This window comes from Podarcis raffonei, chromosome 2 (genome assembly GCF_027172205.1).
Source record: "Podarcis raffonei isolate rPodRaf1 chromosome 2, rPodRaf1.pri, whole genome shotgun sequence".
Taxonomy (NCBI): Eukaryota; Metazoa; Chordata; class Lepidosauria; order Squamata; family Lacertidae; genus Podarcis; species Podarcis raffonei.
The window spans coordinates 37,179,142-37,202,481 of record NC_070603.1 but is presented as its reverse complement, the minus strand read 5'-3'; the positions used below and the strand labels follow the sequence as shown (position 1 = coordinate 37,202,481).

Sequence of the window (23,340 nt, the reverse complement as noted above, 5' to 3'; positions counted from 1 at the left end):
CTTGGTTCCCCAACGCCTTGGTACGCGAACATTTTGACTCCCAAATGCTGAAAACCCGGAAGTGTTCCAGTTTTCGAATGTTTTTCAGAAGCCGAATGTGCAATGCGGCTGTCGGCAATTGTTTCCAGGGCGCCTGTGCCAATTGGAGGTTACACCTTGGTTTTCGAACGTTTCAGAAGTCGAAGGGACTTTTGGAACGGATTACATTCAAGAACCAAGGTATCACTGTATATGAACTGGCTTACTGTTGGTTTTATCCACTTTCCGTCTACTGTGTTGTTGTTTTATTGTGGTGGTTGTTGTTTTAAAAAAGATTGTCTTTGAATGCTGTCCTTACAATTTTGTTGAATGGTAGCTCAGCAATCTTTTAAAGAAAAATAATTAGACTGAAATTATTACAAATAAGAATCTTTAAAATTGGGGAGGGGGGAGAGAGAAAGACATTGTGTGCTTTAGATATACATATACTCAGAAACCTATGCAAAAGTATTCCCAAGTGTATATAGGATTGCAGTCATGGCTTGCTCTTAATAATCCTCTGAACAGTATCAATTGTTATAAAATGGCTTGCAAGAATTCTAAGGTAAGGACACTCTTCAGCATTATCAGGAAAGAGGGGCATCCACCATGGCTGTCATGAATTATTTCCGTAAGACAAGACGCAATTGTTCTACCATACAGAAAAAGCAAGGAATTTTGCAGATAATCCACGCCACACATTTAACTCAAAAATCACTAAGCACATTTGCAAAATATAGGTATTGGTTGAGGTTCACTTTTATTCAGATGGTGTAATCACAGAAAGAAATGAAACAAGGAGCTATTCTCAATACTCTCAAAACTGGTGTCATAAAAATGATATTTTGAGTCATCATTTAAAAAAAATAATAACAGAAGTATGACAATAAACTAGAATGGCTGATCACAAAATCATTTCATGAATGGAAATAATCTGGGACAGTAAGGCATGTGTATTGCAAAATTTATGCCAACGACATCTAATTACCCAAACTAATTACCTTTGGTGGTGGTGGTGATGTCTCTTCTCAAATGAGATTTTTAAAAAAGATGTGCCAGGTTCTGTATGTGGACAGCTGTGTCTCTCCCCTCCGAGACAGGCAATGCCTGATGGGACCAATGCCCTATTTCTGGAATCCTTTTGCTTCATTTGGCATTTGTCCCTTGACATCCTTAGCCTCCACTTCGGGGTCAGACCAACAATTTGAAGAAGTTCAGATAGCTTCCTTTCCTCCCCCTCTCTCAGCAGCAACTATTTTAAAATTTCTGAACACAATTCACTGTGCAGATCTACACAAGCCCCACTAAAATTAACTAATCAGTTTCAACAAGGCTTTGCATTGAGAAGCTCGTAGGACCTAGAATCATCCTTTTCATTCCTCACCCATTGCTCCAAGCAATAAGCTCTTTACTCTCAGCAATGCTCTTGGAAAATTATTCCCTTGGAAAAGGATTAACCCCCAGGTAGTTTATTTAATAGTAATCTCACCAAATTCCCAACAATGAACTCAAGGATGCCAGCCAAGTAAGCCCACAACTTACATAGGGGGTTTGTCCCAGGTATCATACCTAATGCCAAAATTGCATATAGTTAAAGACACATTGGGTGCAATGCAAGTGGAATTGCCAAAGTATTTTTTCCTGGATACCCCCTGCCCTTTTTTTAAAAAAAATTGCCAAGCATGTAAAGCTGAATGCACCTAAGTCAAATGTGCATAAGTTGTGGGCTTAGTGTACTGCATTTTTCCACTTATCCCTTTAAGCACAGAGTATGCAATTCAATGTATCTAGTTGTGTACATGCAGACACTAACTGTACACAGACACCATGATTGTCATATATGGTTTTCACACATTTCCCTACATTTACATTTTAAGGCTGCAATCTGTAACAGTTACTAGGGCGTAAGCCCTACTTCTGAGTAAACATGCACAGGAGAGCACTGTAAGCAATTTGTAGGATTTAACATTTTAAATGGCCCTGAGTCTCTTGCCATTGCTCTTAGCGGTGTTCCTCCCTGGGATCCTGACAATGCTAAACTCGTAAGATCTTATTCTTCCCAAGCAAGCATTAAAAAACATATTAAAAGTCTGTGGTGGCAAATTTCCCCAAATGATGTTGCCAGTAAAGTAAGACAATGAGGCTAGAATCCAGCACAGCACTTTCCTTAATCAGGTCCCTACCTGTGCAGCTGAGAAATTTTATGCCTGTGACAAGCCATGCAGAACACCAGGGTATTTGAATATTTGTGGGATCACTATGGTAAAGTATTTGGGAGTCTCTGGAGTGGATTTCCTACAGAGTTTCATAGCAGCAAATATCATTATAAACTTGATCCTGAGAAAATATAATATAAAGTCTCAGAGCACACAGGAATATGGGGACTATGGGGGTTCTGAACCATAATCATTTTTACCTCTGATGAAACTCAGCTAAAATTAGCTAAAATAGCTTGTGCAAATGCATTTCATTCCCTTATGCTATTATCCCATAATATATAGCTCCTCTTTTAAAAAATCGACGCTCATTCACATTATAATGTAAGAACATTAGAGTTATGTGGAGAAAAATGGAAGTGGGGTTATTTTAAAAGCATTGGAAATCCTCCATGGATTTCCATATAAATCCACAAAGTGAACTGGCCTTCCATCTTGTGAAAAAATAGCCTCATGTACTTGGGGGGGGGAGGGGTGTCCTGAAAAGACTACTGTTCGCTTCAGAGACAATCAAGTAAAAAATGAAAAAGGAATGCAATTAAAAAGAATAAAGGGTCTCCACAATAGGTGGGCATAAGCGTAAGATGCAGGCACTTGGCAAGTGGAAATAATTAAGAAGAGGCTTCGCTGCCCCAATGGCCAGGTTACTATTCCACATTGTAGTATGCAATACCCATCACAACACGTTGATAAGGGGAGGGTAAGATTTTTAAACTTTGGAGTTCAGTCTTCCCTGTGTTCAGAAGATGCTATCAAGTCTTTTCTAAAGAGCACGTGCTTGTGTCTCTGCATGTGAATACTGTCGCGGGCCGCTGAAACTGCCTCCATCAAATGCTGCTGTAATCTGTGTTTTTGGCCACAAAGGCTGGGGCCTCCCACTCCACGGTGAAGAAGGAAAGTGTCCCAAAGAACCCAACCACGGCCATAATCAGAAGCTGCCACTGAAGAAGCAGGTAGTTGCTGTAGAAGTACGCGATGGCAGCACAGACAGACTGAAAAGGGAAGCAAGGAAGGGCGTGAGTGACATTTCAACTTGGCTTCAGTGCCATTCAGCTTTAGTAACATTCCAACTTTTTGTGATTTCCAGAACATAAATTCCCCAGTCCAAGTTGTTTTTCTAATTAACTGCCTTACTTAGCTCTCCTGCAATCTGCCTATTTCAAAGTGAACAGCTTAGCATCCAATGCCCTTTCATATCAGCTTTGACTCTTCCTGATCCAAGGTCATTCCTAATTCCTAGATTCCTTACTGCGTCTACAAACGGCTGACCTGCACCAAATCCAGGAAAGTAGAGACTCCCAGATTCCTAGAATTGTAGAGTTGGAAGGGACCACGAGGGTCATCTAGTCCAACCCCCTGCAATACAGGAATCTTTTGCCCAATGTAGAGATTAAGGGTCTCGTGCTTTACCAGCTGAGCCATCACAGTGACTTGTAGATTGAGTTGGAAGATGGCCTTTTTTGCATCTATCTTTTCCACTTTATCCACTTAGCTATTTTAATTTAATTTATACTGATATAGAATGCTATTGTTCCATTAATATCATTTATTGCATTGAGATAGAAGGTAGCATTTTCTATATAGCACACCTACCAATGCATGTATTCCATTTATGACTACCCCAAATGTTTGTTCTTTAAAAGTAATTGTTATATTAACCATCATTTCGTCACGCACAACTATCATATCACACACGTTTATGTTTAAACAGAATTAAATTTCAGTGTCTTCACTGGGGCTTAAACACAGGACTGTAGTATGTATTTTGGTTAACCAAACATCCTGCATTACTGAAAAGGCTTCTATGTTCTTGCCTTACCCAGTGTCCTAGACAAAAGTAGATGACTTTTAAACTCCTTCCAATTTTACACAAAGCTCTTTGTTTGCCTAATGAATAAACTACTGTATTATTTCAGTGGACTACAGATTATATGATGTCTGGCTCTGACATTTGGCAACCAATAATACCTGTATGAATTTAAAGACTGCAAAGGCAGGTGCACTGTCTTCTGAGTATAGGAATCCCAAAATACTGAGGAGTTGAGTGTTGAAACAGCTATCACCTAGACCCAGTAAGAAGCTGCAGAAAATTGCCACTTCTTTGCTGAAAAGAAAGAGATGCCAACATTAACCACACTGTAACTAATAAAAATATACACAACTATGAATGGAAAATTAGGTACAATCCTACCATTCATATTATTTTTGTCTAAGTTTACTGAGAAATAATGGAGAAAAAAATGGCAAGGTCCAGATTGTTACCAAAGAGTTGCTTCATTTTGAGAATTCTTGTTTCGGGCATTTCTGCATTGCAATTAAATATGGCAAATGCACTTTGTCCATATTATTTAATGTTTTAAATATTCTTTGACTTAGCATTCCATCCAAACCTGGGCTTATGGTTTGTCTTCCCCAGATAAACCATGGGTGGTAAACCAAGAGCAAATCTTACATTTCCAGTTCATGGTTTGTCTGGAGCAAGACAAACTATGAGCCCAAGTTTGGCCATCACAGTAAGGCAGACCATGACTTGGCCCCAGATAGCATGGTAGCAGAAAGGGAAGGAGGAGCGCCTCAGCCATTATCTTTGGTCCTGTAACCAACATGTTTGCCTGTTCATATTAAGCCATGGTTTGGCTTAGCACCCTGTGTAAACCGGATCTGTCTGTTCATGAGAAGTAAAGTAACTCGTACCTTGGTTCCATGAATGCTATGCTGTCTGTGCCATGGATGGAGGCGATGGGGGCATCGTTTGGCATGTTGTAGAAAATCAGATAGAAGGCTACAAAATGGACCACAATGCCTAACATCACCACTGGGTTCCTGCCAAAACGGTTGTTTTTGCTCAGAAGGCCAAAGATTCCTCCACCTGTAATAGAGAATGTATCATTATTGCGAGTAAGAAAACAGGGCAGGGTTTGAGGGTTAAATCACTTCCCTAGTATGTCATGTAAGGGAATGGTGGGACTGGACTTTTTTGACCCCTGCTCTGCTTAGCAGCATCCCACCCCCCCTAAAAAGCCTCACTAAAGAATGAGAGGATCCTGCTAAATTGTGGCGTTCTCTGGCTTGGGAGGCTGAGTAGGAAGGAGGGATTCCAGAAAACCCAGCAGAGGCAACTTCCATCCTGAACAGTATGCCTTGCAGCGGTGGTTCTACCCACAGTCCAACATGCTAGAAAGCAGGCAACACTGTGGAGGGGAGAAGCAAACCCTCACCAGATGATTGACTATGGCAAAGTGTTGAGCTAACACTCCATCCTCTCTCCCCCACACAGCACCACTACCTGATCCACAAGTGGAAACTGTGGCCTGGCCTCTCACAAGAGCAAATCAGGAGGTAAACTGTGTCACCACTGTATCACATGAGATCTCAAGAGGGTAGGAACTCACATACCTCCACCTCGGTTAAATAAACATCCCCGTAAAGAGAACGCTAGCATATCAGGAAAAGGACTAAGCTTGTATCATTCACCCTGGAACCTAGTCTGTTAGGCCAAGGGTTGTTTTTCTTTCTTTCACAGAAACCTATTCAGTCATGTAAGTCTATATCTGCAGTCTAAAGTGGTACACTTCAATGGTTTACTGCTATTTCTGAGAACTAGGACTAATTATGTCACAAACATTGCTGTCTGCAGTGGCTCAAACGGCCAAAAAGGCAATCTGCTTTTTATACCCAACAGCTGCTTGCCTTGGCTGTCAGAAGTCCTATACTGCAGAGTTTGCATAGTCTAAAATGAGCAAAACACTGCTGCTACTCCATCACCACTATAAATAAGTATTAACTTCCTGATCTTCTGCCAACCTAGCAGTTCAAAAGCATGCCAGTGCAGGTAGATAAATAGGCACTGCTGCGGCGGGAAGGTAAATGGCGTTTCCATGCATTCTGGCTTCCATCACAGTGTCCCGTTGTGCCAGAAACGGTTTAGTCATGCTGGCCGCGTGACCCGGAAAGCTGTCTGTGGACAAACGCCGGCTCCCTCGGCCTGAAAGTGAGATGAGCACCGCAACCCCACAGTCACCTTTACCTTTTTTTTTTTTTTTTTACCTTTTAACTTCCTGATGCATTAAACTGGTGTGGATAGTCTTAGTTAGCTCCTGAGGATTAAACAAACTGTTGTAGCTGTTTATATTAATGCACCTCATTTAACCACATAGAAGCCATTTTGGCATATGTGGTATATATGTATTATACAACTGTAGGCAAAATTTATTTCCTGCTATTTCAAATCCAGTTTAGGGAGAGGCCATAGCGCAATGGTAAGGCATCTGCCTTGCATGTAGGAGGTCCCAGATTAAATCCCCAGCGCCTTTTCAGATGCCTGTCTGAAACCCTGGAGATCTGCTATGAGTCTATATATGTCAACAATACTGAGTGAGATAAACCAAAGGCCTAACTTGCATCAAGGAATTTCGTTTGTTCCTATGACTCACCTAATATTTCTCCAATACCAATAAAAATACCAGAGAGTCCAATCAGACTTTTTTCTTCAGTTCCAAATTTATTTACAGCACCTATACAGGTCCCATACACTCCAGAGAAGAACGTTAATTCCAGACCTAGAAAGAAACAGCAATATTATAAAGTCGGAAGGAGAAAGTTCCTAGTTAGAGCTTTATTAAAGTCTACAGTTTAAGATAGAATTGCAACATCGAGCTGCCAAAAGATATCAGTAGACTGAATGATACACTGGTCTTTTAGGAGAACTTTTCATAATTGTATTTATGCAGTGCAAGCCAAGTTGACCAGTGGTGGCATTGCGTACAGTACTTTGATTATCTGGAAGAAGCAGCTGGTAGCAAAAATGCCTGTGTAGGATGCAACCATATAAATCACCAAAGTATTCCAAGTACAGTCATACCTCGGGTTAAATGTGCTTCAGGTTGAGTGTTTTCAGGTTATGCTCTGTGGCGACCCGGAAGTAATGGAGCGTGTTACTTCCGTGTTTCACCGCTCGCGCATGCGCAGACGCTCAAAATTACATCACGTGCATGCGCGGAAGTGGCGAATCGCGACCCATGCACGCGCAGACACACAGACACGGGTTGCATTCGCTTCAGGATGTGAACAGGGCTCCGGAATGGATCCCGTTCGCATCCAGAGATACCATTGTACCACTGGCGCCGATATTAAATTTTAAGAATGTTTGTGCAGGATTCAACTACAACAACCAAGACACCTATGGAATGCTAAGTGTTAGCTTTACTAACAACTCCCAAGAAGTATTCGTGAAACATTTTACTTCAGAGCTGTCTGGTTCTATATAATGATGGTTAAAAGGATCATATGTACCACATGCCTTGATTTCTTTTGACGAAAAGTACAACATAAATTAAATAATAAAAAATCTTAACCAAGTGAGGTAAATGAGGCACATGGCCCATTGAGATCCTGCTATGGGCCAAAACTTCCACCGACCCATGGAACTTCAGGCAAACGCCCCCCAAAAAAACACAACTTGGTGAAGGAACCTGAGACAGGCCTCCAAGTTTAAAGCAAGAATACTAAAATGTGGTGATCGGGTCCGTAAAAAATGGGATTGAAATAAATGCAAAATTCTGAAAATCTCCACTTTCACTTTAAAGCCCCCCCAAAATTGAAATCCTTTCACATCGGAAAGGATTAAAAAAAAAAAAAAGACTGCAGGCTATGAAAGGTATAGATACTCTCAGCTGCAACCACCAGATGGCAATCTGCAACACAAGTATACGGCTACCAAAGGGAAGATACCGTATAGGAATAGGAGCACTGAAAGTTGCTGCGGGGTGGGGGGGGAGAGATAGAGAGGAAAATACGATGGAAGAGATAACTGAAGATGCTGGAATTGAATGTCTTAATGCAGGGCAAGGACCACAATCCAAAAGGCATCTACAGATGTGTACAAGGGAATCATCCAAGCAGCCAAGGCTTTTGTCCGAAGTAGCGCCAGCCAGCAATATGAGTGGCAGTTCATTAGAAAGAGCAATTGTCTTTTTTGGATGCAGAGAAATCTTTAAAAGAAATCCTCAGCTCTGTGCATGGTTCTCCCACAAGCTCACAGGCTCAGAATGAGAGCAAAAACTCAGACTAACAAATGCTTTGGGAAATACAAGGAAAAGAAAAGCACTTGGGGGATTTGCATGATGCAGCCAAAAGCAATGGATTTGGGATAGGACTGATGGGCAGTAAGAAAGTCAGTCTGGGCCAAAGAAAAGGTACTGTGCACAAGTCCCATGCAAACTCCTAAGGCTGGTGATTCTATCCCCGTCCAGTTAGTTACCTGTATAGGCCGTTGTGATGCTAAGCAGCAGAATCTCTTTTGTGACACACAGCTTGATGGATCTTTCTGCAAAGAAGCCACAATTAAAATACATGCACACCATGAGGATCCTCGCTGGATGCTGAATTAAAGTGGGGGGAGGTGGAATGGGATGAACTATGTTATCCCATCCCACAATCATAATGACGATTCACAGTTGCATACAGGAACACAGAACTATAGGGCTTAAGAAGACAAAAGGGTGACAGATTCCAGCTTTGTGAGCCCAGACCATTGCTCACTGGTAGAGCAGCTGCTTGTATGCAGAAGGCCCCAGGTTCAACCCAGGTAGGGGTCTCCAGGTCGAGGTGGAAAATACTGAGCTAGATGGATCAATGGTCAGAAGAAGGCAGCTTCCTAGGCAGGGGAAGACACCTTAAGAGCCTCCCTTCCTGCCTACTTCATATCTGAAACAAACCACATTACAGCGAATGTAGTAATCCTGATGCTAATATTAGGCAAACCATCTTTCAATTCCCCTTAGCCCAAGGAGAACACATCCACTGCTCCCTTAAGAGAACAGCCACCATGCTCCATTAAGGATGAAACTTTCAAGGAACCCCTAGCACAGGGAATTAAAAGCATATTTTCCTCGCTAGGGGTAAGAATCTCAGACAATGAAGCTTAACTGTGGTCCTGGGAAATGCAAAGCATTGGTGTCTGGGTGGCAAGAAGAGAAGTATCATACAACACAGGAAAATAATGCATATTGCCTGTCCTTTTTATAAAAAAAAACACCTGGAGGTGAGCTTTTAACGTGAGACATCCATGTATGACTATGGCTTGACATGCTGGAAAATCTAATATTTCCATGGGATTTTACTTACTAAATGCATCGATGGCCCTTGTCATGTTGCTTTGGCCAGACCTGGTTAAAACAAACATTTATTTAAAGTGAGAAAATAAATTTACAAATGGTGAATTTGTCATGATTATTATTCTTTATACAACAACGCCATTATAAATTTTACCATACCAATATGGGAAATAACTCGTTCAGAAACGATCTACTTATTATGTATTGCTTTTGATTATTAGCCATATTTCAGAATGAGCTCGCCGGCTGGGGCGAAACCACTCCACTAGCTTCCTGGTGGGTGAGTCACGACTGCTTATAACAGGAGAAGCGTAAGGTGGCAGGGAGGTCAGTGCAGTGCAAACACACTGGCAGGTGTGCCAGGTTGGCTCTGCTGGTGCATATGCACTCTGCTGACCTCCCCACCACTCCTTCTCTATCTCCCACTACGCAACAGCAAACCCACCTGCCAAGAAGCTCGTGCAGCAGCTGCACCCCAGCCAGCAAGCTGCCTCTGAATTGTTGTATTTTACTGATATTATGTTATGGATGGACATTATGTTGTTTATTATGTTTCTACCCAAACCCAAGTTAATTTCTGCTGCCCAGATGAATGACTATTGCATTCTATAGTAACTCCTAAAGTATCAGAAGGACTTAATTCTTACTTTAGCCACACACTAGCCTGGATTAGTGTCACATTAAAGGTAAAGGGACCCCTGACCGTTGGGTCCAGTCGTGGCCGACTCTGGGTTGCAGCGCTCATCTCGCTTTATTGGCCGAGGGAGCCGGCGTACAGCTTCCGGGTCATGTGACCAGCATGACTAAGCAGCTTCTGGCGAACCAGAGCAGTGCACGGAAACGCCATTTACCTTCCCACCAGAGCAGTACCTATTTATCTACTTGCACTTTGACGTGCTTTCGAACTGCTAGGTGGAGTCTTTCCCACAAACTCCTCTACTCCCCCCCAAAACAAATTGATTAATGGAAAAATATAGTGTGACCTGTGAGGACAGTGTGCATAACCATCCTTTGTAATACAAATTAGTTATCTATCTTATTCACAGAGGAGTAGAAATGGCTAAGCATACAGATTCAGGAGTCGGACAGCCATAAACACCTACGTGCGTTCTATGAGGTTGTCAGTAGAGGCATCAGCTTCTTCTTCCTCTGAATTTGATTCTTCTGGGGTCCTAATGAGAAAAAACAGAACGGTCCCCACAAGACTAATCACCGTCAGAGCAATGAAGACGGTCCTACGGTCATTTTCTGGGAAAGAAAAAGAAGTGTGCGTCAACTTCATAAACTAACAATAGCATATCCATTCATTCTATACCCAGGACATTTCTGTGCTGTGATTAAATACAGCATATAAAATAAGGTGTACTCTCCCATGTACTAGTCAAGTTCTCCATCAATGAAACTCAAGTTCTATATCCAAAGTTACCTATACAATAGAAGTGGGGAACCTTTTTCAAGCCAAGGGCCAGTTCCCTCTGAGTAACTTTCTGGGAACCACATGCCAGTAGTGTGTTTTAATTCTGAGCTTTATTCAGTTTCAAAATCAGCTGTGAATTCTAGCTAATGTATCACATCTGATTCACAGACAAAATAAATGCAAAATGTTATTGAAGCTTGTGAAAACTGGCATGAGCTCAGTTGCAGAATCTGGGAGCCAGAGCAAGAAGAAGAAGAAGAAGAGTTTGGATTTGATATCCCGCCTTTCACTCCCCTTCAGGAGTCTCAAAGCGGCTAACAATCTCCTTTCCCTTCCTCCCCTACAACAAATACTCTGTGAGGTAAGTGGGGCTGAGAGACTTCAAAGAAGTGTGACTGGCCCAAGGTCCCCCAGCAGCTGCATGTGGAGGAGCGGAGACGCGAACCCGGTTCCCCAGATTATGTGACTACCGCTCTTAACCACTACACCACACTGGCAAGAGTAATGTAGGAGGGAAGTTCAAGGATGGCAGTGCTTTTTTGAGGTTGGAATGATAAAACACCGAGACGTGGAATCATAGAATCACAAAACTGTAGAGTTGGAAGGGACCCAAAGGGTCAAGGCAAGGTCAATAAAAGAGGAAGCTAAGCAACACCCAGATATATGTCAAAGTAGATTTGTTTCGGCGAGGATCACAGTTTGAAGGCATAGATGGGAATACGAGCCAGCTGTACACATGGAACAAAAATACAGCAAACAGAATGGAATCACTGTAGTGTTTACAATTATGCTGCTACACATGAAGTTAAAAATAGCCTCCAAGGACTTTAAAAATACTGTTTAAAATAAGCTGTGGCTATCTCCACTGCATTTTTTATTTCTGTTTGTCCCCTCATCAACATAGCAATTTCCCCTTATTATTTCATTCACAACCTGGTTACCTTAAAAAAAAGGATATATTATAAAGACCAACCTGATATATGAAGTTTCCCTTGCCAGGCAAAGTATATATATAAATTTCCAAAAAACAAACTGTGAACAAAAGAAAGCACATTACTGGTTAAGCAAACTACTTGAATCGCAAAAGAAGGGGGGAAATGTAGACTGCAATTTACTTTACACTGTCAGAAGATAAGACAGCAAATCCTAGTGAAGCTGAAACAAGCCCAAGGATTTCCTTGTAAAAAGTTAAAATATGTTGGCTTTCCAGGCATAGTTGAACATACCTGGACAACATAAGATAACAAAGAGCTTGTTCTCTTTGTTCTCCTGCTACACCCACACAAAAAGTGTAACGAAGTTAAAGCAAGAATACTTCTTTGCTGGATAAAGAACCCAACAAGTTGCTTCCAACAATGGTGATACAGTGGTACCTCAGGTTAAGTACTTAATTCATTCCGGAGGTCGAAACTGTTCTTAACCTGAAACTGTTCTTAACCTGAAGCACCACTTTAGCTAATGGGGCCTCCCGCTGCCGCCGCACCACTGAAGCACGATTTCTCATCCTGAAGCAAAGTTCTTAATCCGAGGTAATATTTCTGGGTTAGTGGAGTCTGTAACCTGAAGCGTATGTAACCTGAAGCGTATGTAACCCGAGGTACCACTGTATACATCTACATCACAAAAATTGATCCAAAAGAAGAATGGATTTTGTCAGCTTCTGCTTATATCGTTGCTCTTCTTTCTTCATTTTCTACCACCACCACCACCACCACATCTCAGAGTTAATTCCAGGGGGGCACTTGTTTTTGGGCTCAGTTTAAACTACTGGTGATGACCTTTAAACCTCTAAACTCTGCCATATATGAATCAACAAACATCGGTTTCTTCAGACATCTTGTGAAAACTTTACCTTTCTGACCAGGCTTTCCCTGACTCATGAAATTGGGCCCTGTTTTATATATTCGTATTCCCTGAATTCCTGTTTTACTTATTCTTATATCCTTTTATAGCTCTGTTTTATAGGAAGTTTTTGTATTAATGTTTTATATTGTACACCACTTGGGAGATTTTTAAAAATGTTAAGCAGTTTGTAAATGTTTTTAATTAATAAAAAATAGAGCTGCGGGTATCTAATTAATTAATTAATTAATTAATGGGCAGCTTAGGGGCCGGTTACATTGGCAACTGCCCACTCACACAGGAACTTGACTGACCTCACAGCCCCTGCTTGCTGTGCCACTCCTACACGAAATCAGGCAGGGACATGTGATAGACGGGACCTTCTCAGTGTTGGCACCGTGACTCTTTAACTCCCTCCTGGTGGAGATTCAAATCCCCACTAGCCGCTATATCAACTCGCGCTAAAAACTAACATTCTAAAGACTTCTTGACATTTGCTGGACAAATTTAAATCAGGGGTCTACTCATTAAAAAGCAAACAGGAAGCATCTCCACCCCCATCACCCAGCCCAGACACAGAGGTCCAGCTCCAAGGGCCTTCTACCAATTCCCTCACTGCGAGAAGTGAAGTTACAGAGAACCAGGCAGAGGGCCTTCTTGACAGTGGTGCTCGCCCTGTGGAATGCCCTCCCTTCAGATGTCAAACAGATAAACAACTCTATGACTTTTGGAAGACATCTGAAGGCAGCCCTGTATAGGGAAGGTTTTAATGTTTGATGTTTTGTTGTGTTTTTATATTTTGCTAGAAGCCACCCAGAGTGGTTAGGACAACCCAGTTAGATGGACAACATATAAGAATGAGAATAATTTTTTTCAAAGCCAGTGTGCCTCCCAGATAAAGCAGGTTGTCTAAAAAATGAATAGGAATTGCCTTCCAGTCAACCAGACAAGGAAGCTCACATGAACTGGAAGGAAACTGGTTATCTTCCTCTTCTAGGGGCAAGTGACGACCATATGCAGGTGTGAACACAACAGCAGGTGAATGGTTTTGTGGGTTAGTGTCACGGAAGGCTGGAATAAAGCTTATATAAAAGTCTGATCACATAAGCCAGGCAGCATACTCTGCAGCCTTCCCTGAATTTCTGACTACTTCCCTTAAGATGCCAGGGCACTAGCTAAGTTCATGGGAAATTCTTAGTGCTAGCCTACAGGAACAAGGCAGATCATTTCCCATGACACAGAAGTGATGTTGACTCAGAACAGCCTTAGAGCAAAGCACTCCTTCCAATAAAGACGACCAGTTCTAAATAAGCATTTTGGAACACAGAATTGGCTGGAAGCTGTTATTCAACCCAATCCTAGCCATATTTTCTTGGAAGAAAATGAGCGAGCACAGAATTGCTACTGAACTGCAGTTTTTTGTTCCAATTAACTACGGATATTTCAAAAGAGACAGAATTCCTAAAACTAGACATTTGGTGTTAAATGACACAAGTGCAGTATTCTCTAAAGAAAAGCGTCACCCTCATGTAAAAAAAACCAACAAGTGACAGGTAGATAGACAGACAAACTTTTTATTGGCTTTTTACCAACAACAAACAACAAGTAGGGAGAGGTCAAGATCGCATTGGGTAGATATAAGTAAAGGTGATAATTTTGCTTCCTACCTGGATTGTAGTAATGCCCAGAAGATGCCACTGTTTCTGCCAATGGTGTTTTCGTTGGAATTTATTGTCAGACAGTTTCCCTGAGCAGTCCACAATACTGAAATTTAAATCAGAACACAGGTAAACAAGGAAAGAACGTTATCTAGGATTTGCTGACATTTTATGTGTGTCTATGTCTGTGGACCCAGGGTAGTTAGTTCACGTAAGTATTTTTAAGATGCCTATTTGGGCCACTTCACAGATTTTTAGGACTATACCCAAGATGTTTTTAAGTGTACTAATAAAAATGTCAAGTGTGAATGTAACAAAGTTCTGTCTGAAACACAAATCTCATACTTCATATGCTACAGGGCTGGAATTGGCAGCAGCTCCTTGCTGAGTTTGTTGCCATGTGTGAAACAACACTTATCCTCCATCTTCAAAATGTGAAAATAATGACACATTTCCAAGCATCAACAAATCCCAAATACCAAATAGAATTTGTTGCCATGTGTGAAACAACATTTATCACCCAGCTTCAAAATGTGAAAATAATTACACACTTGCAAGCATCAACAATTAATATATACCAAATAACATAAAACATTACTAGAAGGTATTCTAGGCATTTCTCCACTTGCTGGCAACGCAGCCAGCCTCTGCGGCACTAAGGGTTAGTTTCTGATTTATCACAGGCTGCTGGCAGCAACAAATCTGAATCATATATACTTTTTAAGATGCATAAGGTATGACTTTCAGAGTGGATGCCACTTCAGCTACGGTCATATTTCTAATCTGGACTTTGAGTACCACTTCAGGGCATCTCCAAATGACACAGCAAAAAAACCCAAGTTAATTATAATGCTACCTACTTTGAACATGGTGATCCTAAGTAAATCTTTCTAAATTCAACTGGGCTTGCTTTCTAGATAATGTGTTAGGTTTGCAGCCTAAGGGAATAATAATAGTAAAATAATAATAATAATAATAATAATAATAATAATAATAATAATTCCTGTGGGAACCTTTCACACAAACCATATCCATGCCTGAGTGTATGCTTTGTGTAAATATTTCGTTTTCAAGATATACCAACTTGATAATTCTCAGCTTGAGCTGTAAAAATGAAACAAACGTACTGTCGCGTGCTTAAAGCCAAACTAGCCATGTCACTTGTTCTTGTGCCTTTTGCATCTTAATTCATAAAGGGAGGCACAGAGAACTCGTTGAGACCATGGTGCCAAGGAGAGGGAGTTTAGCCCTTTCTTCCCCTGATGCAACTGTTAAAAAAACTAAAAATCCACACACTGGCTGTTAGCAATTCAAAAAGAAACACATAACATGTGACACATTTAATGTAACATCTCACCTGGCTTTTAGGATTCCTACTAAGTTGGAACATCAAGAATCACAAACTTCTTTTAATTTTTAAAGGCGGAGCTTAAGAAATCAAGAGATTTGCTAACAGAATAATTTTGGGGATCTTTTACGTTCAACTTTGTTTTCATTCATTCCTCTTCCAGCTCCAAACTATCAGGTATAAAAGTTCTCTAATGTTTCTTTACAACTATCATTACTAGAGAAGTGGGGACACTAAAAAGCTTTTTAAAAATAGAAACGCTAACATTTGGATTCAAAGACCACACATAGTTCTTCTGCATGTCCAAAGGAGCTTTGGACTTTGTCGTCTCAAACAGGATATCCTCATGCTACAAAGCACACCTGCTTTTAAACTGAAAGGAGTTTCAAAAGCAAAGTTGTCGTTTGGAAGATGGGGAAGCTGAAAAAAAAATCAACAATTCCAAAGGGCATATTATGTGCCTAGAATATATGCTCTGGGCATCTTGGCCTCGATCTCAAGATCCTACCAAGACCCCAAGTCCAACCTAAACATTCCTAGATCTTTCTGATACAAAGTTGGGAACAGCATACAGAAAGGCCTCATTCACACATTTCATTAAAACCATAGTTTAGTGCTACACACGTGAGCCTCCCAGAGCCTGAGTGAACCGCTGGGCTTGCATGCTCCTACCTCATCTCTCCTGCACAGTCAAGAGGAGTTCTACCAAGCTTAGCTTCAGTTTAAAAAAAATTGGCTAAACATTGCACACAAACCCGGGACCCTGGATTAAAACAAGCTCTGGTCAGTTTTGATACAAGCCAACTTCCAACCATAAATTATGAAGTTGGGTTGTTTAACAAACCACTTTTATTTTAAACCAGAATCCCTGATTCACTGCTAACAGTTAGCCAAGATTCTTTGAAAGCAAAACTCACAAACTGTGTGCGAGAGGGGAGGGAGAATTATGCAAGCCAAACGCTTTGCTTGGGCTCATGAAGCCTCACCAACTTAGCACTAAACCAGGCATAGGCAAACTTGGCCCCCCAGATTTTTTGGGACTACAACTGCCATCATCCCTGACTACTGGTCCTGTTTGCTAGGGATGATGGGAGTTGTAGTCCCAAAACATCTGGAGGGCCAGGTTTGCCTATGCCTAAACTAAACTAAACTATGCTTTAAAGTTCCATGAGAACCAGGCGTGGTGGAAAAAGACTTACCAGCAGCTGCTATTCCAAGGAAAACAGAGGCTGTGTAGAAGCTCCAAGTAGAAGGCTGGATAAAAACGGCAATATATATGCTGAAAAGATGGCAATGTATGGGATTCAGTTTTAAAATTGCTGATGCTACAACTGCAATACTTTATATTATATTAAAGTCAATTTCTTACTCCAACTGCAAAAAATACTGCAGCTCAATATATCTGAAAGTTTTACATGTCACTAAAGCACATCATGACATGCTGTTTCAATCATGAAATCTAACAACCATTATTTTCTTACACTGTACCCCACTCCAAGAAGCTCAATTTAAAATATTTAAAAATTTAAAAATTTAAAATATTAGCCTCACAGCAACCCCGAGTGCTCGATTTAAGCTGTGAGAAGATGACTTGATCAGGGCTCCCAAGCGAGATTCATGGTTCTACAGGGATTTTAACTTGTACATCCTGTGTCCAAAGCCAACACACTAACCACTATCCCATGTTCTTCAGTTCCTCACCTGCTGATCCTGCCCATGAGGATAATAAGCCTTCCAAAGGTAGATGAATAAAAGGTAGACAGCCAGAAGGAAACATCAAGGGCTTACGTATTTTGACTTACCTGTAAAAGATACCACTAACAAACATGGACAATTGCGGTCCTATGATGGCAACCACCGAAGGCGAGATAAGATTGGATGCTGAAAACACCCCATAAATAACAGCCATGCTGCGGAAAGTAACACTAATTATTAATAAATATTAGGATACCGTTCAATGTCATTTCAGAGTTTTTAAATATATGAATAGTGGGGTAGGAGAGATGAAAATAATGCCAACTTATTTCACATATGGCAACCAATGTGCCACTTTGATTTCAGATAGTACATGGGTAGATGAGTCTAAAAAGCCCAGGACACAAATTTTCATGGCCCTCTAGTAGCTATGGTGGCTCATTTACCAGAAGTAATGCATTTAGTGTGAACTGGAGCAGAATATACATCAGGAGGCTTAGTTTGGTCAGTTATATAATGTCCAGTTTGGCCATTATTTGCCTTCCTCAACTGTATCTATTAATTAACACAGGACTGTATGCCTGTGTTATGCCAGGTCCAATCCAATCAATTTGTAGGTCCCTCTACAAAAACAACACAAAACAGGACACGTAGGAAGTTGTATTCACACATATCCAATGACAAATTGGATTTAGCCATTAGTAGTCAAAGGATTTATTATTATTAATTATTATTTTAGCCATTTTCATTGTTCTTCCCTTCCATGGCTTGGATCAAAACATTATAAATTGGAAGAGCTCAATTATGAAAGCAAAATACATTTCACAAAACAAGCAGATATAGTGGTACCTCGGTTTACAAACATAATCCATTCCAGAAATCTGTTCTTAAATCGAGGCGCGCTTTCCCTAATAAGGCCTCCCGCCGCTGGTGCCCTTCCACCGTTCGGCTTCCGTTCATAGACCGAGTTAAAGTTCGCAAACAGGGACACTACTTCCGGTTTTGCGGAGTTCGTAAACCGAATAGTTCGTAAACAGGGCTGTTCTTAAACTGAGGTACCACTGTATATGCATTTTTACATAATTTTGAGTTACTGTATTTTAGCAATTACCTCACACTATGAGATGAAAATAACTAGGAATGTATCATTTGTATCTTAAGCTGAAATGCTGTCAGCACATTGTAACTTCTTATCCAGAGGCTAATCCTTACTTTTTTCTGGGTGTTTTTAACACATTCTTTGTTAAGGACTTTCAACTTTGGAAGAGACAGATAACTTCTGTGTAATGAGCAGAGGTTGTTTTGCGGGATATCACCAATTTATTTACATAAATCCTTATGAGTCAGTGAAATGGACAGGGGAAAATTGAGTTAGACACCGGCTTGCCTTCTCACCCCACCCCCTTCCCCCACAAGAGAGGCATGCACATAAGGGGGACAAAATGAAGGGGTTTCTATTTTTTGACACTTTGGTGCAAGTCTCGTTTTCTTCATGCACTTTTTTCACTGCTTTGCAGATGGGGACTAGCATTCTGACACATTGCATTAGCTGTTTAGCTTGAAATGCTTAGCTCTGAAACTCTGTTTGGGACCTCCAAAAAAAGGGGAGGGAGGAACTCAGAGTATTGATAGGGAGAATGATTGTTTTCCATTATGTCTGAACCCAGCACATAGTGCAACTCAAAAGCAACAAAAAGAGAAAGGTATCAGTGAAGAGTACCTTGTATAGCCACTGCCATGGAAATCAGTGTGATTTAAATTTGTGATGACGGTTTGCTGTACGGAAAGAATTTTTTAAAAAGATTAAAATATGGTATCTAAATTTTTTTTTAATGATAAATACTTGAGATACCTAAGAGAACTAGAAATCAAACTACAGATTAACAGTAATTAAAACACTAATTAAACTTCAAAGCAACACCTTGAATTAGGTAGTTGCTATTGTAATACTCCTTTCATTGATATAGGCACTGACTCATTCAGCACGTGAACACAGGTTTTCATAATCACTAATGTTGCAACACAGAAAGCAAGGATGCAAAGGAAAGTTGATAGCCTGAGTAAGTTAAGAGTTTTGCACATCGGTTTTCTGAGCTCCCTGAGTGTTTTTCTCTCCCCTTCTCCTGAAGGCAAAACTACACTTTACAGTGGTGCCTCGCAATTCGTCTTGCGGTTTTTTCATTTTGCGAAGCACGGCTATTAGCAGCTTAGCGGCTAACGGCTTAGCGGCTATTAACGGCTTAGCAGCTTTAAGAAAAAGGAAACAAACTCGCAAGAACTCGTCTCGCAAGACGTTTCGTCTTGTGAAGCAAGCCCATAGGGAAATTCGTCTTGCGGAACGACTCAAAAAACGGAAAACTCTTTCGTCTTGCGCGTTTTTCGTCTTGCGAGGCATTCGTCTTGCGAGGTACCACTGTACTTTCACAAACAGATGTTCTGAAACCTACATTTGAACAGGTAACACTAGTGAGATTGCAATGGAACATTCTAACTGGTGAGTGGGAAGTGTCCCTGATTACGTATAATCCACAGGGAACTAGGAAGGGAATAACTCTCTCACACTCCTGCTTACTGAGGACAGGATTGATACTGCATGCTTGGAACAAGATATTATTGCACAACAGGAATTCCCTCCATCCTCCCCCCAAATGCCTGCCAGCCGAAATCTGCTCTGGAGGGTTGGATGAAAGCCCAGAACTGGTTTAGGGGGCACATGGGGGGTGTCTTGCTGGGAGACTAGACCATGTTGTGTCTATGTATGCTTCATTAGCACTACATTGAATTCTACCCCTTATACCCAAGAAACCTCATATATGGGATTGGGGCGAGGTGGAATGATAAAAAAGGGAATTTCACACAAAGGGATGGGCAACATGGTAACCTCCTAATGTTGTTAGAATCCTTCTCCCATTAGCCTCAGCATAGCTAATAGACAGGGGTGGTAGGAACTGTGCTCCAACAACATCTAGAGGCATGGGTTTCTCTCTATAAAAGAGATGCGCAAGTGCTGGCAGTTAAGAATACAATCCTATAGTCCATGGGAGGGTGTCCCAGGGCCATAGGAATTTGCAAATCTTCCTTTCCTTGGCCAAAGAGAGAGGTCCATCCTCAGAGGGGGGCATCCACCCCCAGAACCTTTCCCCTGGTTCCCACTAAAAAGGCCACTGACATGGCTCCTCCCCAGTGGTTTTTGGAGAGGAATATTGGGATGAATCCCAAGCGTCTGGGATGCTCTTGGCATGATCCTCTGGCATGCTCCTGGAATATTTGAGGGGGGGGATATATATCAGTCCTGGCAGGGCTATAGAATTGGTGATTATTCTGCCTTGCATTCACACAGACATGAACACACACAGAGACAGAATAAAGATTATTATGCCTCAGCATTACGTCCTGAAAGATCATCTGAATGCTACACAGGGCAGTGTGGGGAATCACATGCTTTTTCACTTGAAAGCTCATTGAGATCTATTATCCTTGCAGGCAATGAGGTTAGGATTCCAGCCCTAATCATTTTCTGTGTTCACTAAAAGCAGTAGATAGCTTCAGAAATATTTCTAAATCTAGAGAGATTAGAAGAAACGAAACTAGAGTTATCACATTACATGTGCTTGAAGCCCCAAAACAATATAACCAGACTGAAGCACCATGAAGAAAGGAAAGGGGAATTCAGGGGAAGGTAGGAAGGGGTAGGCTTAGATTTTCACTTACCGCAACATTTCCACATGTTTGGAAAGCAGTGAACATAAACATAAAGGCTGTTCCTAGAACAATGATGTTCAACAGTTTTTTTGTCTCAGGATTCATTTTGTGTTTCCTCAAAAAGCTTTCCGGCTGAAGTTGGGGCAGGGTCACTACCCTTTAAGCTTCTTTTTTAAAAAATTCTGTCAAGACACCACAAATACCACAATAAGCGCATATGTAAAACTGACTGTGGCATCAACAGATATATTCTGACAAACGAAGGGAAATCATGTACAACTGTAGCTAAGCAAAATACTAGCAGAGAAAAATCTCCAAGCAACAGGAATGAAAATACTACCTTTCACACAGTGAACAACAGCAGGCTCTCCCAAAAGATGAAGCATTCTGCCCCAGCTGATCTTCTTTGACATTTTACTTCCTCATCATATCTTCTGAGTCAGTTTTTGGCCCAGAGACTTTAAATCACGTGGTGACAAAGGGAACTCCTGCAGAGAGAGCATTCAGTTCATGCTGGACAGGAACTAAAGAGCAGTACAGAAGTCAGGTCAGCTGACCAAAAGGAAGAAAGCCCTGATGAATTCTGGGAAATGCAGTTCTGAATGTTCCATTCTTAGTCAACACAGAAAAGGCAAGCATGCAAAGGACTTGCTTGGTTGTTTAAATGATACATTTAATGAGGAATTGTTGACTCCCTTTAAAAAACATTCATTTCTGCTTCATATATTTATATAATCTCAATGAGTTGTAAAAAGAGGTAAGATATCTAAGTATCATTTACTTAATTGGGCATTCAAGTTATGTGTGTCAGTGTTTAATTTACTTTCTCCATACTGTACTAGAATGTGAATTACTCAGATATAACGTGTACTGTTAACACAGTAATAATTTCTATCACTTTATTCTTCCATCACACAAGGAAACTACTTTTTTAATTAACCGTTACACATTCCCATGCAGCTTTTTGGTGACAATGAGGCACAACAGATTAGGTGGTGATACATTCTGGTTCAGGGGTATGTTTGGAATGTGGGCAAGATATTGCTGGTGTATAAAAAGGTTGGGAGGCATTGTTTTTAGATGCTTCTACCATGATTTCAGGGATGCGGGTGGCACTGTGGGTTAAACCACAGAGCCTAGGACTTGCCGATCAGGTCGGCGGTTCAAATCCCTGCGATGGGGTGAGCTCCCGTTGCTCAATCCCTGCTCCTGCCAAGCTAGCAGTTCGAGAGCATGTCAAAGTGCAAGTAGATAAATAGGTACCACTCCGGCAGGAAGATAAACGTTTCCGTGCGCTGCTCTGGTTTGCCAGAAGCGGCTTAGTCATGCTGGCCACATGACCCGGAAGCTGTACGCCAGCTCCCTTGGCCAGTAAAGCGAGATGAGCACCGCAACCCCAGAGTCAGCCACGAATGGACCTAATGGTCAGGGGTCCCTTTACCTTTACCTTACCATCATTTCATAAATCAGAGTGATGACCTCTAATATTTCAGAATTTTGTCAGCTAAACATTTCACTTGTGGAATCAAGTAGCCAAACACTATTTTTGTTCATAGCCAAACCCAAAAGGGGTTCCATTTGGGAGCACTACTAATTAACTTGTCTTTAAATCTGTTTACTTCAGTGTAATACTTTTGTACAGAACACAGTTTGGTAGGTTAGGTTGTAATAATGGCTATAAACCTCCATAGAACAAAATACAGTAACACAGGTCTATTGTTTTTTAAAATGCCAAACTTTTACTTTTTTTGCTGTTCACATTCACTAATGCACCAGTTGTAATCTGCAGTCCCCTTAGCAAAAAGCTTGCTTTATGGTGTCATGATTGCTTTTGATAAAATACACTGCCGGGCTATTATTTTCTGATTCCACCCCCTCCCCCTCCCCGGACCAACGCAGCACGGCTCCTATCAACATCTCCCCCACCTCCACCTAACTCGGCACTAATAGCAATGGGCGGGGCAAAAGGTAGCCACGCCCTCAACCCTAGTTCGCGCTTCTTCACTGCGGCAGGAAGGACATCATCGCTCCGCCTCACATCCTTAAACCGTCCAAGGCTCTCGTGCACGCTACGTGTGTACTACAGATTTCGCGCGCGCGCTCCCTAAAGATCAGTTTCCGCTCTCCCTTCGCCGCCATTTTGAATCGAATACTTCCTCTTTTTCGACAAGCGCTGTTTGAACGCTTAAAAAGAAACCCGCGCAACTTGTAATAAACAGAATCTTAAAGAACATGTTTTCATATTTGATTCATCAAATTTAAAAACATTGCATAGTCCTCAGGAACAGACATTTATGTATTATACGTGTGTGTAATCTCTTCCGGGGTT

At 41.3% G+C, this 23,340-nt stretch overlaps 1 protein-coding gene across 4 annotated transcripts; it reads right to left on the bottom strand.

Moving 5' to 3' along the window:
* Positions 1 to 1,687: 1,687 nt before the first annotated feature.
* On the bottom strand, positions 1,688 to 21,594 carry MFSD11 (major facilitator superfamily domain containing 11). Of its 4 annotated transcripts, none has more exons than XM_053376032.1 (14): positions 21,352 to 21,594; positions 21,021 to 21,193; positions 19,030 to 19,085; positions 17,417 to 17,524; positions 16,814 to 16,893; positions 14,276 to 14,372; positions 11,740 to 11,798; positions 10,453 to 10,597; positions 9,360 to 9,400; positions 8,494 to 8,559; positions 6,668 to 6,793; positions 4,929 to 5,103; positions 4,203 to 4,338; positions 1,688 to 3,226 (listed from the first exon to the last, which is right to left on the bottom strand). In XM_053376032.1, exons 2-14 carry the CDS (start codon positions 21,114 to 21,116, stop codon positions 3,062 to 3,064), a joined length of 1,350 nt encoding a protein of 449 aa, XP_053232007.1. In that variant the 5' UTR covers positions 21,117 to 21,193; positions 21,352 to 21,594; the 3' UTR covers positions 1,688 to 3,061. The 4 variants fall into 4 exon arrangements, with proteins under 4 accessions (XP_053232007.1, XP_053232008.1, XP_053232009.1 ...); XM_053376033.1 differs by lacking the exon at positions 21,352 to 21,594 and adding an exon at positions 20,700 to 20,872 and having other exon boundaries at positions 21,021 to 21,119; XM_053376034.1 differs by lacking the exons at positions 19,030 to 19,085; positions 21,352 to 21,594 and having other exon boundaries at positions 21,021 to 21,127.
* Positions 21,595 to 23,340: the final 1,746 nt, after the last annotated feature.